The 17,730-nt window shown below is 35.1% G+C and overlaps 1 protein-coding gene across 1 annotated transcript; it reads right to left on the bottom strand.

The window, feature by feature from the left end:
• Positions 1-1,005: 1,005 nt before the first annotated feature.
• asl (argininosuccinate lyase) lies at positions 1,006-17,281 on the bottom strand. Its single transcript, XM_056447014.1, has 16 exons — positions 17,085-17,281; positions 16,804-16,998; positions 14,590-14,673; positions 12,954-13,010; positions 11,235-11,332; positions 11,067-11,144; positions 9,456-9,533; positions 9,126-9,178; positions 8,892-8,954; positions 8,462-8,576; positions 5,890-5,974; positions 4,245-4,304; positions 4,076-4,159; positions 3,770-3,850; positions 3,569-3,675; positions 1,006-1,379 (listed from the first exon to the last, which is right to left on the bottom strand). The coding sequence occupies exons 1-16, from the start codon at positions 17,097-17,099 to the stop codon at positions 1,235-1,237; spliced, it is 1,398 nt and encodes a 465-aa protein (XP_056302989.1). The 5' UTR covers positions 17,100-17,281; the 3' UTR covers positions 1,006-1,234.
• Between the last annotated feature and the right edge of the window lie 449 nt (positions 17,282-17,730).

Genomic DNA, 17,730 nt, shown 5'->3' with positions numbered 1-17,730 from the left:
ATAATAATTGACTAGATATTTTTCAAGACTTCTATACAGCTTAAAGTTACATTTAAAGGCTTAACTAGGTTAATTAGCGTAACTAGGCAAGTTAGGGTAATTAGGCAAGTTATTGTATAACGATGGTTTGTTTTGTAGACTATCGAAAAAAATTGCTTAAAGGGGCTAATAATTTTGACCTTAAAATATTAGCCGAAATAAAAAACAAGACTTTCTACAGAAGAAAAAATATGATCAGACGTACTGTGAAAATGTACGTCTCTCTCTATATATATATATATATATATATATATATATATATATATATATATATATATATATATATATATATATATATATATATATATATATATATATATATATAATTAGTTAATCAGAAAGTTAATTTGTGGCCACAATACATATATTTTGTTTGTGTGTCATGTGCAGGGCTTTGTAGATATAAATAATGTTCGGCTTTTGACTGTTTATGATCAATGCATTTGAAGTATTTTAAAATCATTTTATAGTTATTTATGGGGAAGGTTTTTCACTTATATGTCATTGTACTAATAATTATGGTTCATTTTGTATGGAACTCTTCAAAATACAAAACAAAACAGGATGGATTTGAATGTGGCTCATTTGTAAAGTTAAGAAGTCTTCAATTTCAATTACTTTTCCTTTATCTTTAACCAGAGTTTGACTTAAATTTTTTTACTCACCGGCCACTGAACTGGTTTTTCCAAAGTTACGCTTACCCTATATTATGTGAAATGAAATTAATAAGGCCCAATTGTCCATTACAAAGGATAGAGTGCCATTTTTATTTTATATGCAGTTAAAATGCAGCTCAAATGTAACTTGAATGTTTTCACATTGTAAATATTGCAAAAGAAAAGCTACTGTAATGACATACACTTGAAAAATAAACTTGTAAACACTGTGCATATATGCAGGGCATGCGGAGTGTAAGCTGTATATGATAAATGTTTCCAAAATGTAAATAAAACTTTAAAAAGGTCATTGTTTATTAAAGTAATTCTTTATTGAGGTGAAAGTCTATTTCATTGTACATGTTGCTTGTCATAAAACCTCATCATGAACCAATGAAACTGTACTTTTTTTTTTTTTTTTTAATCACACAGGAAAACCCCTCCATCTCTGATGGAATAAGAGCAATAGTAGGCATAACAAGCCAAATTCATCAATGAAAGAGCGCCTGCCACTGACCTTTGTAAAAGCAAGACTATTGTTACTGTTTTTGTGCCTGCAACCAGGTTTTGAAGTGTTGGATTTGAGCGGTGACGCTACTTTTCGATGTGCCACCGGGGGCGCTGTACTGTTCAACACTTCTGACGTAATCCCAAACTGAAGAAACGTCCTTGTCAAAAAGAGAGCTGGAGAGAAAAAGAGAAGCAAACTGATTGGTTTTCATTCTACCTTACATACTTTTATCTAGCCTTTATATTTTAATGTTCCTACATCGAAGACGAAACAAGCCATTTCCTTGTTAGCATCAAAATACATTTACAAAAGTGCTATTAAACAGACACACAGGCTCGAAGACTGATATATAGACCATTTTGAGGGACGTAAACAAAAACAATGGTCCAAACGTATTTGTTGTTCTATATTTTTAAATTCAGTGTTGCGTCACTTGAAGCGGCTTCCAGGTCCAAGCGCTCTATCAAACTGTATGGGGCGACTCATCAAATGGTAATAATAAATGTTTACAAAGTGATATAATACTTTAGAAAATCATGATCGCAATAAATATATATCCATGCGTAATATCAGATAGCCATAAAGTGATACATTTTTTATAAATTGTAAAAATGTAGGTATTTGTGATGCTGCAAGCCCAGAGACTGATGTGAACACTATGATTTTATATAAAATTCACTTTAATGTGTGATAGGACTAAAAAGTGGTCATAAACGAGTATTTTCTCATATCAAATGAGTAGGGGCTTGGACCATACGTTACCGATACGTCACAACTTAACAAGCGGATATAGCTTCCAAGAATCCAGAAAGGTCCACATATTTATAAATAATGTTATGATAGCTGTTTTAATGTTAGGTCGTGATTGAATTGCCTCTTGTTACAGTTATGAAATGGTTTGATAACAAGCAGGATATGTTCAAGGGCCAATGACATGACTACATTGAAGTGGTCTATAAGTGTCCAGTTAATAACCTGCAATATAAGCTAATAAGTAATGTTTTTGTCATTCACATTAATTCAGACTTTCACAGAATGACACTAACATTATATAAAGTATAAGGCAAAATTATTAACTCTCCAGTAAAATTGGCTGTTTACTGGGGAGAAGATTTACAGCATTTTGAAACATACTATTTTAATAATTTCTAATGACTAAAATATTTTATTACCATGAAGACAAAACATTTCACTAGTTATTTTGCAAGATACTTGTATTCAGCTTAAAGTGTAACTTAAAGGTTTAAAAAGGTTAATTGGGTTAAATATGCAAGTTAATTAGGGAACTTATAGGACAACATGGATTGTTTTGAAGCCAATCAAAAATAAAATCAGGGTTAAAAGAGGGTTAATAATATTGACCTTAGCAGTTTTTACATTTTAAAAATATATATATTTTTTAATATATTTAGCCAAAATAAAATAAGATTTTCTCCAGAAGAAAAATATTCATAGGAAATACAGAGAAAAAAATAACAAATGTAATAATTTTTATATAATTTTGTCTTTAACTAAAATTTAAAATTGTTATTTCAGACAAATGAGAAATGTTTAACACTGACAAATCCATAATAAACATGATAAATATCAATACTGCAATGCATTTGTGTGTGTGTGTGTGTGTGTGTGTGTGTGTGTGTGTGTTACTGATTCATTTTAGACGCCCATAAAAACTATAGGCACTGCCAAAAACTAAATGCAGATACAGTCACTGGAGCAAAGAGACACAAACACAAAAATTATTGAGGATGAACTGTCAAAATAATTTTACCACTGTTATCGACAGAATCTCAGCATCGCAAGTTTGGATGGTTTGTTACACTGAATAAAATTGTCTCAAAAAATAAGGACAGAATTTTGCTTTTGCCATTAATCATTGATGGGATTCTTCACCCAAAATACCCATTCTTAAAACTGCAAACAGAAATTATTCATGAATATAGCTTCAAACTGTTATTTTTGCGGCCCCAAGTACGTCAGAAGCAAGGTTTTCTGCAATACCAACAAAGTAAGAGATATATTTATGTACAAACGAAAAAACATACTCATTCTGAACTATTGTAGCAAAGAATAAAGGTTTAAAATGACTATTAATCAGTATTTTGGGGCTGCACTGTGATGTGAATATATCATCAAATGATTCTTGTTTCAAATATTTGAAGAATATATTTTGATATATAAACTATTGCTATATTTAATGATATTTAAATAGTTAAAAAACATGATAGAATGTATAATCATTTCATTTTTTGCTGAGAAACACATAGACAAGACACATTCAGACATATGGGGGAATTCAAAGCCATATTTAACCATTTTAACCTTATTTATCTTTATTTTCCATCTTTGATCCAATACTAACCTGACCGTCTGAAGGTCTTCTACAGTGAGTTGGGACAGACGAATATTTTTAGACTCTGCGATATAGACAGCTTTCCCAGCACAACCATGAGCCTCTCTGAAAGGCATCTTTAATAAAACATGAACAAACATCAGATTTCATTCAGCGCTACTGCAATACAAATTGCATATATTATATAAATAGCTAGCCATCTGTACTCACTCCTTTTCTGACCAGATGATAGGCGAGATCAGTGGCTAGCATATCTGGACTGAGAGCTTCCTCCATCTTTACTTGATTCACCTAAAAAATGGAAAAATATAACATATTGCAAGCAGAATCTACCATTAATAAAAAACTATTCCTTTCACTGGTCAAATTTCACCCTGACAATGGATTACTACACGGTCCAACAGGTTTACATCTCATTCCACTTCATTTACTATTTAACCAAAGTAACATTTTTGCTTTTGATTACCATTGTTCATGATGAAACTGCAATAACTTGTGAAGTAACCCGTCTCTCACCTTTAGAGTTGAGATGACGCCTGTCGCCACCTGCAGCACAGCGTGTACAGTATCATACGTGTCGAACATGGCTTCTTTATCCTCCTGTAGTGATGAAATGTCAAATTAGGGAATGTTTTCATTTTAAAGGTTATTTTTGACATTTTCTTCCTATAGTTTGTTGATTTACCTGTAAGTCTTTGTTGTACGTGCTTGGTAAGCCTTTGAGAGTCATCAGAAAGCCTGCACACTGAATTACAATGAGATTTAAATTAGACAAATGTAATTTATAAATACATAGTGTGTAAAATATATAATAAATATATATCTATAGACATATAAGTAGATGCACTGATGTTATGGCCAATAGTGTATTATATGCAATGATGTATCGACTGCCAACATTTATAACTTGATTATTGTTCAATTTACAACCATCAACTTATAGGATATAGCATTTAAAAGGGCAATATATGAAACCGATATTGATTAACAGTGTGAAGGCATAATGTGTGCTATTCTATTCTATTCTAAGTTTCTATTGCATAATCTGGTGTTCTGTGAACTCAAAAGTGATTTTTGTTCAAACTACTCATTTAAAATTAGCTAAAACTGAGTCAATTCTCAAGTTTTGTTTTGGAGACAACTTAATTGTTTTAGGTTCAAATCCTCTTAAATTTGTTATGTTAACTTAATCGATACATGTTAGGACAACATGAATGGTGTCTGATTGTTTGTAAAAGTTGTTTAATACTTACCAAAATAAACGTGAAAATCTGTACCAAATATACTTCGGTAGACTAAAGTAATAAAGTTGGCTTGTTGAATGTTAAATGAAGCAATAAACTATCTAATAATATACATTATTGAGTGCGGTTTTTAGTTTTGCTAATTTAATTTAATTTAAATTAAATGAGCAAGTGGTAATTATCGGTATCAAAATTGAAAAAAAGACTTGTTCCTTATTATTGTTATCATCCAAAGGCACATTTTATTTACACTTCAATTAAATAAACTTAAAACAAATCATTAAAAACAAAAGTTGTTCATTTTAATTCATTCATTCATTCATTTTCTTTTCAGCTTGGTCTCTTTATTAATCTGGGGCTGCCACAGCGGAAAGAACCGCCCACTTATCCAGCATATGTTTTATGCAGTGGATGCCCTTCCCTTTCTGCTGCCACCCATCACTGGGAAACATCCATACACACTAATTCTAAATCATTAATGTCTTAAAATATGAAAATGAATTAAATTATGAATTTTCACATCATAAAACAAAATTTACAGTATAAATATGAACGATCATTTACATATTTTCTGATAATCATTTTTCAAGATTACTTTTGACAGCATTATGAAATTATTCATGGTCAAATATTAACTTTAGGTGACATTTATATAGCAGAATAAAATAAAACACTAAATAAGCAAGCACTAATACACACTGTAATAAAGTTATATGATCACCTAATCATGACAGTACATGTTTTTAGTTCATTGTAACTTATTAAACTAAGTTACGCAAGCTGTTTTAAGTCAGTTTAACAAAATATAAGTTCAATCGACTCATAAGGTTAATCTGATTAAGCTTAAAAATTTAAGGCAGCCAGGATTGTTTTACAGTATAAACACAAGTCACCTGTTAACCCATAAACTCAATAAACAGTGCCCCCCAAAATAATAAACCCAACTTGACAGCTCTAATATTTATTAAATCTCCTATACATTAGCCTTAATCATGAGGCCAATTATTTTAATGATGTGTACTGTATGTCTCTGTAGGCCAGTGTTCATGTCTGATGTTAGCTTCATTAGCCAGTGTTGTATCTTACTCTTCCAAACACTCGTCCTGCTTTGCTGCGGATGAGCTCCAGGCTGTCCGCGTTCTTCTTCTGAGGCATTAAACTGCTCCCAGTGCTGCGTTCACAAACAAACACACACATCTGATTAACCACATATGCAAGAGCATTAAGCGGCTTGAATCCCTCAGTAAACATCAGCCATATCGTCTTCATCTGTGTCCCAAGGCCGTTGTGTTTGTTAGCATCCTCCAATTAAGACAAACCATCTGAATCCATGCGTTCCCGCTTTTCTAAACATGTTAATGGTGTTAATAAATAAGCAATCGTCATTTCCCTGTGAACATTTAATATTTGACTGACGTCAGTACCGGCTGTGTATGCACCAGTTTGTGGTTAATAAGCATTACTTGGTTAATGTTAACAGGCTGAACATTTCACAGGCCATAAAGAATTATATGAGAAGAAGTATTTGCTCTACTAATGGAAAGTGTGTAATGGTAGAAGTAAAAATGCTTGATGTTTCTTGACATTTGCATCAAGAACTTCATTCATTCATTCATTTTCTTTTCAGCTTAGTCACTTTATTAATCCATGGTCGCCACAGCGGAATGAACCACCAACTTATCCAGCACGTTTTAAGCAGCAGATGCCCTTCCAGCCCCAACCCATCTCTGCGAAAGCATCAAGAACTTATTTAAGTCAATTTTGCCTAAAGCTTAAACCAGCAGCTTTTAGGGTTTCATGACGTATTGTTTCACATACATCAAGTGAGGTTAATTTGAATCGCATGGTGGGAATGGAAAGAGAAATACTGCTAACCCAAGGGCTTCAAACTAATGGTTTCTGTCTGTCATTATGTTTACTTTTATGAGACCTACTTGCAAGGCATGGTCATGAGTTCAAACCACTAGACAAAATGTTGCTGACTTGAGGCCTGATTTACTGCCTTACCCAACCCCCATCCCAACCACCACCACCAACCCCCCATTTGCATTTCTCCTGTTTATTTTTGGAATTTAAAGATTGACTGGAAATCACTGTTGTCTTGTCTGTGTAAACACCCAAAACAAGTCTCTGAAAATAATAAGTATAGCTGAAAAAAACTATAGAAAAGATGTTATTAATATGAAACAAATTAAACGAAACCCTAGCTGCAATGGTAGAGTCAAATAGGTAACATTTAGGTGAAGGTCATCTGAGTGTCTAATTATTCAGTTAAACAGACCAATCAATTAGACATATTTAGGAGCATACATCTTAAATAGGATGGAAATTGGACAGACGTTACATTTATGGAAGGGTTAAGGAGGTGTGATGCTGAAACTTCTGCTTTCCCCACAGGATATATTTACACTAAACATAAAAAAAAATTCAGTTATTGAAATAATATTTCACCTTATTGGTGTTTAATTGTATTTGCCATGTTTGTGCATGTCTACTATTAATTTTTAAAACCCCCATTTCCTAAACAAATGTAATAATTAAATGATGCAATGATGATGATCTGAGAAAATACACTAAACTGATTCTCTATACTCTAAAATTCTCAAACTCTGAACTGATTTAGATATTGCTCAGGAGACAGCTTGAAATGTCAAAATATATTTGGAGACAACTTGAATGCTAATTCTACTACAAAATTAGTTCATAAAAAAACAAGAAACAAACATTAATTTTATGTTTGCGCTGATTACAAATAAAAAGTGACTATAAAATCTCAGCGAATGAAAAACTCTGAACTTTGGAATGCTGGAACTTTAAGTACCTTTAGAAATTACAAAGTCTTTTAACTCTGTGTAAACAAGGGAGATAACCATTTGCCTAGGGCTCATTACAATTTTCAATTCATTGCATTTGTCCTTGAATCTTCTCAGATTATTTGATCATGATCTGACAATAAGCCTTGTCATCTGCTTACCATTGTATTTCATACAATTAAAGGGACAGTTCACCCAAAAATGAACACAACCTCATCATTTACTCATTTTTAGACATTTATGAGATTCTTTCTTCTGTTGAACGCAAAAGAAGATATTTTGAAAAAAGATCAACAAGAATGTCAATGAATATCAGCTACCAGCATTTTTCTAAATAAATTATTTTGTGTTTAACAGAAGAAAGAAAGTCAAATAGGTTTTGGACAAGTCAAGGGTGAGTAAATGACAGAATTTTCACTTTTGGATGAACTATCCCTTTAAATCAGCCACAAGTAAATCACACAATGAAACATCAAATAAAAAAGTAAACCATCAGTAAGTGACTGTCATATTTGTGTAATTATTCAGCTAATTTATAGAGATAGTTTATTCATTCAAGAATAAAGCAAGTGCCTGATTTTATGAATGGATGACTGAAATTAAGGCTCATCAGATTCATTCAAAACTGCAGAATCATTCAGTAACAATCCTCTCCAGTGTCACATGATCATTCAGAAGTCATTCCAATAAGCTGATTAGTCGCTCAATAAACATTTCTTACTCTTTTTAACTGAAAAAGCAGTGGTGCTTAATATTTTTGTTGATTTTTTTAATGAACTCCCCTTTTGTATTTTTTTTCTGTTGTGTTTTCATGACTGTCCGCAATCGAGATGTGCTGTTCTCACCTGTATGCATCAGTCAGATTGATAAAGGAGAACTCCTTCGTACTGTACAAAATCAGATCCTCTGCCATCTTGCTGAGGTGTGTGAGACACATTGATCCCCAGAAGAGAAACTCCGCTGTCCAAAAACACACAAAGGCTTTCACTTAAAGGAACAGTTCACCCAAATAATAAATGCGTCATCATATACACTCAACATCAAAATGTTTAAACCTGTATGACTAATGTTCCTCTGTGGAACATAAAACATTCACGCTATGGGTTAAAAAAACTGCCTTTTTTCAAAATGTTTTCTTTTATATTCCACGAGTTTGCAAAAGACATAAAGATGAGTAAAGAATGCTAAAAATATATTTTTAAATGAAATATCCCATTACATACAATGATACTAATAACTTGTAAAGTTAATTATCATACTCATGATTATACATACCAACAAAATCCCTCTGTCCAGTAGCATCCATGCTGTTAATGCTGATACTGTCAAAATTTAGCTCTGTGGAGTTATTTAAAAAAACATAATAACAATAATAATTCAAATATGTGACTAGTTTCACCTGTATAAACAACCAAACCTCAAAGTATCATACGCCACAAATCAATCATTATATTGAAAATCAATTAAAACATGAATAACAGGAAAGCAAATTCAGAAAATGATGTCAACCTTGACGAAGTAGTTCTCGGTCAATGCTGAAGGGATTCCCAGCAATGGCTCCACTGAATGGCAGATATAAATATGTAAAAATTTATATTTTTATCCACAACAAAACATCCTAGTAGTGTTAAATACACTATAAAAAAATGATAAATTAATTTATGTTGTCCCAACACAAATCGATTAAGTCAACTATTAATGATTAAGTGGACTGAATATAAAACAATTAAGTTTTCCCACAAATTCTCAAGAATTGTGTTGTTTCAACTCATTTTAAAATAAGTAATTTGAACAAACAGAAAAAATATATATTTTTGAGTATGTACTAATAAAACTAACCTTCCTAGTGGCATCACATTAACGCGTTTCCTGATGTCCTCCAGCCGCTCAACATCCCTGCTTATTGCCGCTACATAACTGCAGTAAATAATAATGATCAATTGTGGTTTGTAACAGAATTAAAGGAATAGTTCAACCAAAAATTTAAATCCCATCATCATTTACTCTCCCTCCACTTGTTTCGAAACCTGTTTAGAGTTTCTTTCTTCTCTTGAACACAAAATACACATTCACAGCCACTTTATTAGGTACACCTTTCTAGCACTGGGTTGGACCCACTTTTGCCATCAGAACTGCGTTAATCCCTCATGGCAAAGATTCAAGAAGGTACTGGAAATGTTCCTCAGAGATTTTGGTCTATATTGTCATGATAGCATCACGCAGTTGCTGCAGATTTGTCGGCTGCACATCCATGATGCCAATCTCCTGTTCCACCACATCCCTAAGGTGCTGTGTTAGATTGAGCGCTGGTGACTGTGGAGGCCATTTGAGTACAGTGAACTTATTGTCATGTTCAAGAAACCAGTCTGAGATGATTCGCGCTTTATGACATATCGCGTTATCCTGCTGGAAGTAGCCATCAGAAGATGGGTACACTGTGGTCATAAAGGGATGGACATGGTCAACAACAGTACTCTGGTAGGCTGTGGCATTGACACGATGCCCAATTGGTACTAATGTGGCTCAAAGTGTGCCAAGAAAAATTCCCCCACACCATTACAACACCACTAGCCTGAACCAGTGATACAAGGCAGGATGGATCCATGCTTTCATGTTGTTGATGCCAAATTCTGACCCTACCATCTGAATGTCGCAGCAGAAATCGAGACTCATCAGACCAGGCAACTTTTTTTTTTCAAACTTATATCATCCAATTTTGGTGAGCCTGTGCGAATTTGTAGCCTCAGTTTCCTGTTGTTAGCTAACAGGACTGGCACCCAGTGTGGTCTTCTGCTGCTGTAGCCCATCCGCCTCAAGGTTGGACGTGTTGTGTGTTCAGAGATGCTCTTCTGCAGACCTCGGTTGTAACAAGTGGTTATTTGTGATACTGTTGCCATTCTATCAGCTCGAACCAGTCAGGCCATTCTCCTCTGACCTCTGGCAGAACTGCCGCTTACTCGATACTTTCTCTTTTTCATACCATTCTCTGTCAGAGATGGTTGTGCGTGAAAATCCCAGTAGATCAGCAGTTTCTGAAATACTCAGACCAGCCCGTCTGGCACCAACAACCATGCCACGTTCAAAGTCACTTAAATCTTCTTTCTTCCCCATTCTGATGGTCAGTTTGAACTGCAGCAGAACATCTTGACCATGTCTACATGCCTAAATGCATTGAGTTGCATTGGACAGGTGTACCTAATAAAGTGGCCAGGTAGTGTCCATTATGACAAATCCTACAAAGCAGCCGCCATTGAAATCCATAGTATTTTTAGTTCCTACTATGGATGTCAGTGGCAGCTAGTTTCCAACATTCTTCAGAAGATATATTTTGTGCTTTACAAGTAAAAAAAGGAAGTTCTTAAACGTTTTTAGAGCCACTTGAGTGTGATTAAATGGTGAGGAACTGTGTGAACTGTCACTTTAAATCTGAAATCTTAAAGTGAAATGCACCTGAGAATCCAGTGACTCCATCTGATTGGCTGCGCTCTCTGCATGTGAGTGTATCCGGGGCACAGGATTTCGATCTCTCTGATAGCATTAAAAAAGATAGATATGTATTTGGCAGTTGTACATTACTTGTATCACTAAATGTATTAAGATTATTGTGAACACTCTTACGCTGCAGCTCTTTCCACCATAGTGTTGATGAGTTGTAAAGCCAGTTCTTTAAGAGTGGCAATACCATCCCGTAACCAGAGTCGCATATCAGTTGCAACCTATCAGACAAACGTGCCAAATGAAATGCATGTACAGTTGAAGTCAGAATAATTAGCCTCCCTTTAATTTTTTTTTTTGTTTTTTAAATATTTCCCAAATGATGTTTAACAGAGCAAGGAAATTTTCACAGTATGTCTGATAATATTTTTTCTTCTGGAGAGTCTTATTTGTTTTATTTCGGCTAGAATAAAAGCAGTTTTTATTTTTTTAAAGCCATTTTAAGGTCAAAATTATTAGCCCCTTTAAGCTATTTTTTCTATTGTCTACAGAACAAACCACTGTTATACAATAACTTGCCTAATTACCCTAACCTGCCCAGTTTACCTAATTAACCTAGTTGATGATCCCTCGGTTCCAGCTCGCATCTCAGCCTGCCTGTCAGACATTTCACACTGGATGAAAGATCATCATCTTCAGCTTAACCTCGCGAAAATGGAAATGCTTAAAGTTTCTGCCAACCCGACTTTACACCATAACTTTTCAATCCAGATAGATGGGCAACCATTACTGCATCCAAAATAGTAAAAAGCCTTGGAGTAACGATTGATGACCAACTAAACTTCTCTGACCACATTTCTAGAACTGCTCGATCTTGCAGATTCGCACTCTATAACATCATAAAGGTCCGACCCTTCCTATCTGAACATACAGCTCAACTCATTGTTCAAGCTCTTGTTCTCTCCAAACTGGACTATTGCAACTCTCTACTAGCCAGGCTTCCAGCTAACTCTATCAAACCTCTTCAGCTGCTTCAGAATGCAGCAGCACGAGTGGTCTTTGATGAACCCAAAAGAGCACGTCACTCCGCTACTCACCCGTTTGCACTGGCTGCCAGTTGCTGCTCGCATCAAATTCAAAGCTCTGATGTTTGCTTACAAAGCGACCTCTGGCTTTGCTCCTTCTTATCTGCTCTTACTTCTGCAGATTTATGTGCCCTCCAGAAACTTGCGTTCTGTGAATGAATGTCGCCTCGTTGTTCCATCCCTAAGAGGGAAGAAATCACTTTCCCGAACTCTCGCATTCAATCTGCCCAGTTGGTGGAATGAACTCCCTAACTACATCAGAACGGCAGAGTCACTTGCTGTCTTCAAGAAACGACTAAAAATTCAACTATTTAGTCTCCACTTTCCTTCCTAATCTGTAACTGCCTCTCTGGCTATACCACTAACTGTACTCTCTCTCAAAAAAAAAAAAACATCATTATTGCTTTTGCTTCTTAGACTTTACACACCTGAAACTTGTCTATAGCACTTATTCACTGCTGCTCTTATAGTTGTGCAAATTGCTTCCTTGTCCTCATTTGTGTGTCGCTTTGGATAAAAGCGTCTGCTAAATGACTAAATGTAAATGTAAGCCTTTAAATGTCACTTTAAGCTGTATAGAAGTGTCTTGAAAAATATCTAGTAAAATGATATTTAATGTCATCATGGCAAAGATAAAATAAATCAGTTATTAGAAATGAGTTATTAAAACTATTATGTTTAGAAATGTGTTGAGAAAATCTCTCCGTTAAACAGAAATTAGGGAAAATATAAACAGGGGGGCTAATAATTCTGACTTTAACTGTGTATGAAATATCATGTGATATATCAGCTAAATTGAAATCACAATTGGACAAACCTGATCATTTCTGCTCCTGCCGGTGTGAAGTTTTCCAGCGGCATCACCAATTATTTCCTTTAAAAGATGACATCAACATTGTGTCATATTAAGCAACTATTCATTTAACTCTAAATGAGGCTGTGTGGAGCTTTTATTTCTTAGACAACAGTGTTGAAAGACTATTAGATGACAATGCATATTAGACTCAAATTATGAAAAAGGGTTTAATTTTGACACATGATTTGATCATCATTTCACTCGAACACCATTGATAGTCTTTGTGATGTGCTTGAGCAGACATTACACAGTGAATTTCCTCAAAGTCTGATAATGAAGATCTTTAATGCAATGTCACAAATTTTATTTCCATCTAGAGTTGCATTCATTATTGGCTCATGGCTTGTAATGAGAAGTTAAGCAACCCCACGATCAGACCTGGTGGTGTCCAGGGTCTACTTAAGGATATCTCAAAGACTTTTAATGGGTTTCAGGTCAACTGGTGGTATATTCATCTGTAATAAAAAGTCTCACAATTTGAGCCTGATAAAGCCATGCCATTGAAATCCTACAGTATGACCAAACTTATATATTAAACCACTGTTGTGACCCTGAACCACAAAACCTCTTTTATGTTGCACCACATGTATATTTTTGGCTACAACCAAAAATACATTGTTTCGGTTAAAATTATAGATTTTATTTTATGTCAAAAATCATTCGATTAAATAAAGATCATTCTTCAGCAGGATAGCACTCCTCAAACTTCAGCCTCCAAATCAAAGTTCCTAAAAGCAAAGAAGGTCAAGGTGTATCAGAATTGGCCAGCCCAGTCAACAGACATGAACATTATTGAGCATGTCTGGGGTCAGATGAAGGAGAAGGCATTGAAGATGAATCCAAAGAATCTTGATGAACTCTGGGAGTCCTGCAAGAACGCTTCCTTTGCCATTCCAGATGACTTTATTAATAAGTTATTTGAGTCATTGCAGAGATGTAGGGATGCAGTCGTCCAAGTTCATGGGAGTCATACACAATATTAATTCTTTTTCCACTGCAGCATAACTTTATATTCTAAACTGGACATTATTTCTGTTAAGTGGTAAGAGTTTTGTCTGAACAAAGTCAGACATTACTGTCCTTTTTAAAAAAATTTTTAATAAAGGCATGATCATATTTTATTTCGGTCGAATAAGCGTAATTTAGAGGCCATTGCCTTTCATATAAGCCACTTTTGATACCAATTGAGCAACTAGAAGTTATTATTTGTTGTTCCTAAAACTTGGATAGGCGACAAGACTTTTGTCAGGTGCTCTATCTCAGCCAAACTTTGTCTTATCCTAACAAACCCTAAATCAATGGAAAGCTTATGTATTCAGCTGTGAGATTTTATTTGATGTATAAATCAAAAAAAATTTTACAAAACCTTTTTGACACACAAAATGTTTTTGTGGTCCAGTGGTCCATGAACAGTCATGACTGAAAAATTTGCTTACTTAAATCCAAAGATAAACCTTTTTTTTTTTTCGGCCAATCAGTATACTTATTTCATTACATACAGCATTATAAGCAACACCACATGGTATATTGATCAAAACTTAATCTTGAATGATGGGAGTAAACGTTATAATCACTGAGAAAAGTGTTTTGTTTTGACCTTCAGCCTGCGTTCATTGGCTGTGTGAATGTCCTCGTCTCCTGGTTTGATCTCGAACTCGCCTTTAGACCACTCATCCAAAACCTGACAGAAAGAGTTTTTATTTTTTATGTAAATCAAAATATTTCAATGTGTACATTATATCAAAGATACAGAAGAAACCTGTAGCTCTTAGAAGATTTTGAGTTGGAAGTCTAGATAACATACATTTTCTAGCCCAGTAATTTGAAAAAAATAAAATCCTGTTGTCCATTTCTTGTTTTGGTTGTCAACTACTCATTTGTGTCTACAGACTGAATATATAAAAAGCAAACAAGTGATGTCACTGTTTTTACAAAATTACATTTTTGTTTAGACATTTATGACACTACTTTGCTTAAACGACACTGTGAAACCCATTTTAGTTGTTCGCCTTGGTGTGCAAATGTTTAGTTTATGTTTTGTGACAAAGTTTTCAATTCCCACTTTGAGAACCTCATAAAAGTTTGGAACTGGAACAAGTAAAGGGTGAGTAAATTATAATGATACTTTTTATGATTTAAAGAAATTTTCATTTTTTTTTTAAGGGAAATTTCATTTGTATTAATTATTAATTCCTATAGGTTAATATTTTTGTTCATTACCTTTTACAGCTTTTGCTGCTTCATAGTTGTTTTACTATTTAAACATTGGCCCATTTTCAGGTAGTCCATGTGTGTTCAATGAACCATACACCTTTTCCTCAATTCCTGAACGTTTTCAGTAGTTTTTCCCATATAGTAACTGACATTCAAGCGTGAAATATTACCTGCGTTAATATGTGAAGAACAAGCCTCTGTCTCCTTTATTTGTTTGAGTGTTATCAGAATAGAAAGACAAATTGTGTCAATTCTGAAGCTTTTTGCACAAAGCCGATTTGGATTTTTACTCAAAAAGTTTCCGTTTAGTTTGAGCAAACTCTGCATTTCAAGCTAAAGAAGGTGGGTCGGTTTTCATTGCGAGGGTAAGTAAAGACGATTCTAAGGGCCCACGCACTTTAGGCACCCTAGAGATCTGTTTTGCTGTTTGTGAACCTACATTATTAAAATCAGTTGATTGAGTTAAGCGAGGATAAGTAAGAATGATTCTAAGGGCACACGCACTTTGGGCCCTTAAAGTGATCTGTTTTGTTAGTATTAACAGTACTAGCTGGGGGCCAAACCTCAAATGATCTTTCATTAGGCCCAAAATTGCTAGCAGTGCCCCTGTGCACTGATATAATAATATAATTATAATATAATATAATATAAACTTTTGTCGCATTAACAGTGTTTATTTCTCCCTTGTAAAAGCATGATAATTGGGGCTAAATGGTGGCCTTCTAGCAAGAAGGTCGCTGGTTTGAGCCCCGGCTTGGTCAGTTGGCATTTCTGTGTGGAGTTTGCATGTTCTCCCAGTGTTCGCATGGGTTTCCTCCGGGTGTTCTGGTTTCCCCTACAAGTCCAAAGACATGCGCTTTAGGTGAATTGGGTAAGCTAAATTGTCCGTAGTGTATGTATTTATGTCCTGGTCATAAGCGTTGGGCTAATGACCCACCTCATAAAAATGAGATGTTCTGAAACACCAACATGGTGCAGCTAAATATCAACTAACTTCGATATAAAATGGCCCTGGGAGTAAGTAAGTATATTTCTGATAATCGTAATTACTTCAACAGGGAAGTGAATTGTTGACTTCCACGCAGGAAATAAATCAAACTCACCTTCTAATGCGTCATGTTTACGTGTCACAATCCTAGATGTATTCTATTCAAAGTTAATCACAAACTCTGCATTAAACCCAGTTAACAAAGAAAGCTTTTATCAAGCATTGTGAAAGCCCCTAGCCTGATCCTAAGGTTGGATTTGTCAACTCAAATCTTACTCTGCAACCCGAGTTTGTTCAACTTGTTATGGGCAACAGGGCTCTGCAGTTTACAATAGGCATCATCAGTAATGTCACGTGGCTATTGTTATTGTGTCTGTGTCAGGACATATTTTTGTCCGTGATGTATTAAGCGTTGGTGTCAAAGGGTAACACAGACTATGGTACAGTACCCTGGTAAATATTTACAAAGGAGCATCATGTAGGCTAAAGTTTCAAAAAGAAAACTGACATTGCAAAAACAAAACACACACAAACAAACAGATATAACCTGTAAGTAAGTAACCAAACTGGTTTGTAGTTAAGGTAACGTGGTGAATAAAATGTTATCACCTTGTCAAGGCCTGTAAGAATCTGTTCCATCTCGTTTTGGGTTACAAGGCTTGCTTTCTGTAAGGCTTTTACATAAGCTTTACTCCCTTTAATATCAGCTTTCCACATTCGCTGGTCGTACGAGATTGACGCGTTGAACTTTTCCATTATAGGGTCGGTGTTTCCCACAAAGCGACCACCCCATAGTTTACTTCCCTGTCAAAAACATAGGCATTAAGATATTTGTTGTGTTGTGACTGAGAAACACGCACAAAAATCAGAAATTAAATAGCAATCTTTACCTCTGAACTTGCCATTGTAACAGTCTCTAGAGTAGCGACCTATGTGCGATGAGCAAACGGAAAACTAAAGCATATGATTCAAACAAATGGAGGGAATGTCAAATAACACAAGCAACAAATGCTTGAGTTGTCTTGAGAATGATTTACTGTAAGAGGCTGCACATCCAGCAACGGCTGAACTGCATTTCCTCCTCGTCTATTTTGGGAACAGGAAAGCCCCGCCCACAGTATGCTAATTGAGTGCTTGCAAACCAATCACAATCATAAGCGCGATTTTTCATCGCTGTCATTCAATTGAATAACCAATCCCGTCAACTGTACCGAAGGTTAAAGAACCGCCCCTCTGCAGAAAAATACACTTTTATAAAATACCCTGCAGTTACAGTTGTGGACGATAAGTGGCGTCCTTGTCTAATTAAAAAGAAATATAATGAAACGGTGGCTCAGTGGTAAGCACTGTCGGCTCAAAGCAAGGTCGCTGGTTCTAGTTCCGGCTCAGTCAGTTGGCATTTCTGTGTGGAGTTTGCATGTTCTCCCCGTGTTGGCGTGGGTTTCCCCCACAGTTCAAAGACATGCGCTAAATTAGCCGAGGGTATGTGTGTGATTGTGAATGAGTGTGTATGGATGTTTCGCAGTACTCGGTTGC

This window comes from Danio aesculapii, chromosome 21 (genome assembly GCF_903798145.1).
Source record: "Danio aesculapii chromosome 21, fDanAes4.1, whole genome shotgun sequence".
Taxonomy (NCBI): domain Eukaryota; kingdom Metazoa; phylum Chordata; class Actinopteri; order Cypriniformes; family Danionidae; genus Danio; species Danio aesculapii.
The sequence above is the reverse complement of the archived record's forward strand: the minus strand, read 5'-3'. Positions and strand labels throughout refer to the sequence as shown.

Coding starts and splice junctions, on each gene's coding strand:
- asl (XM_056447014.1), bottom strand. Junction 8,955..9,125: donor CCGAGAACTACTTCGTCAAG/GTTGACATCATT, acceptor ATAACTCCACAG/AGCTAAATTTTGACAGTATC. Junction 3,851..4,075: donor GCGTCATCTCAACTCTAAAG/GTGAGAGACGGG, acceptor TCCATTTTTTAG/GTGAATCAAGTAAAGATGGA.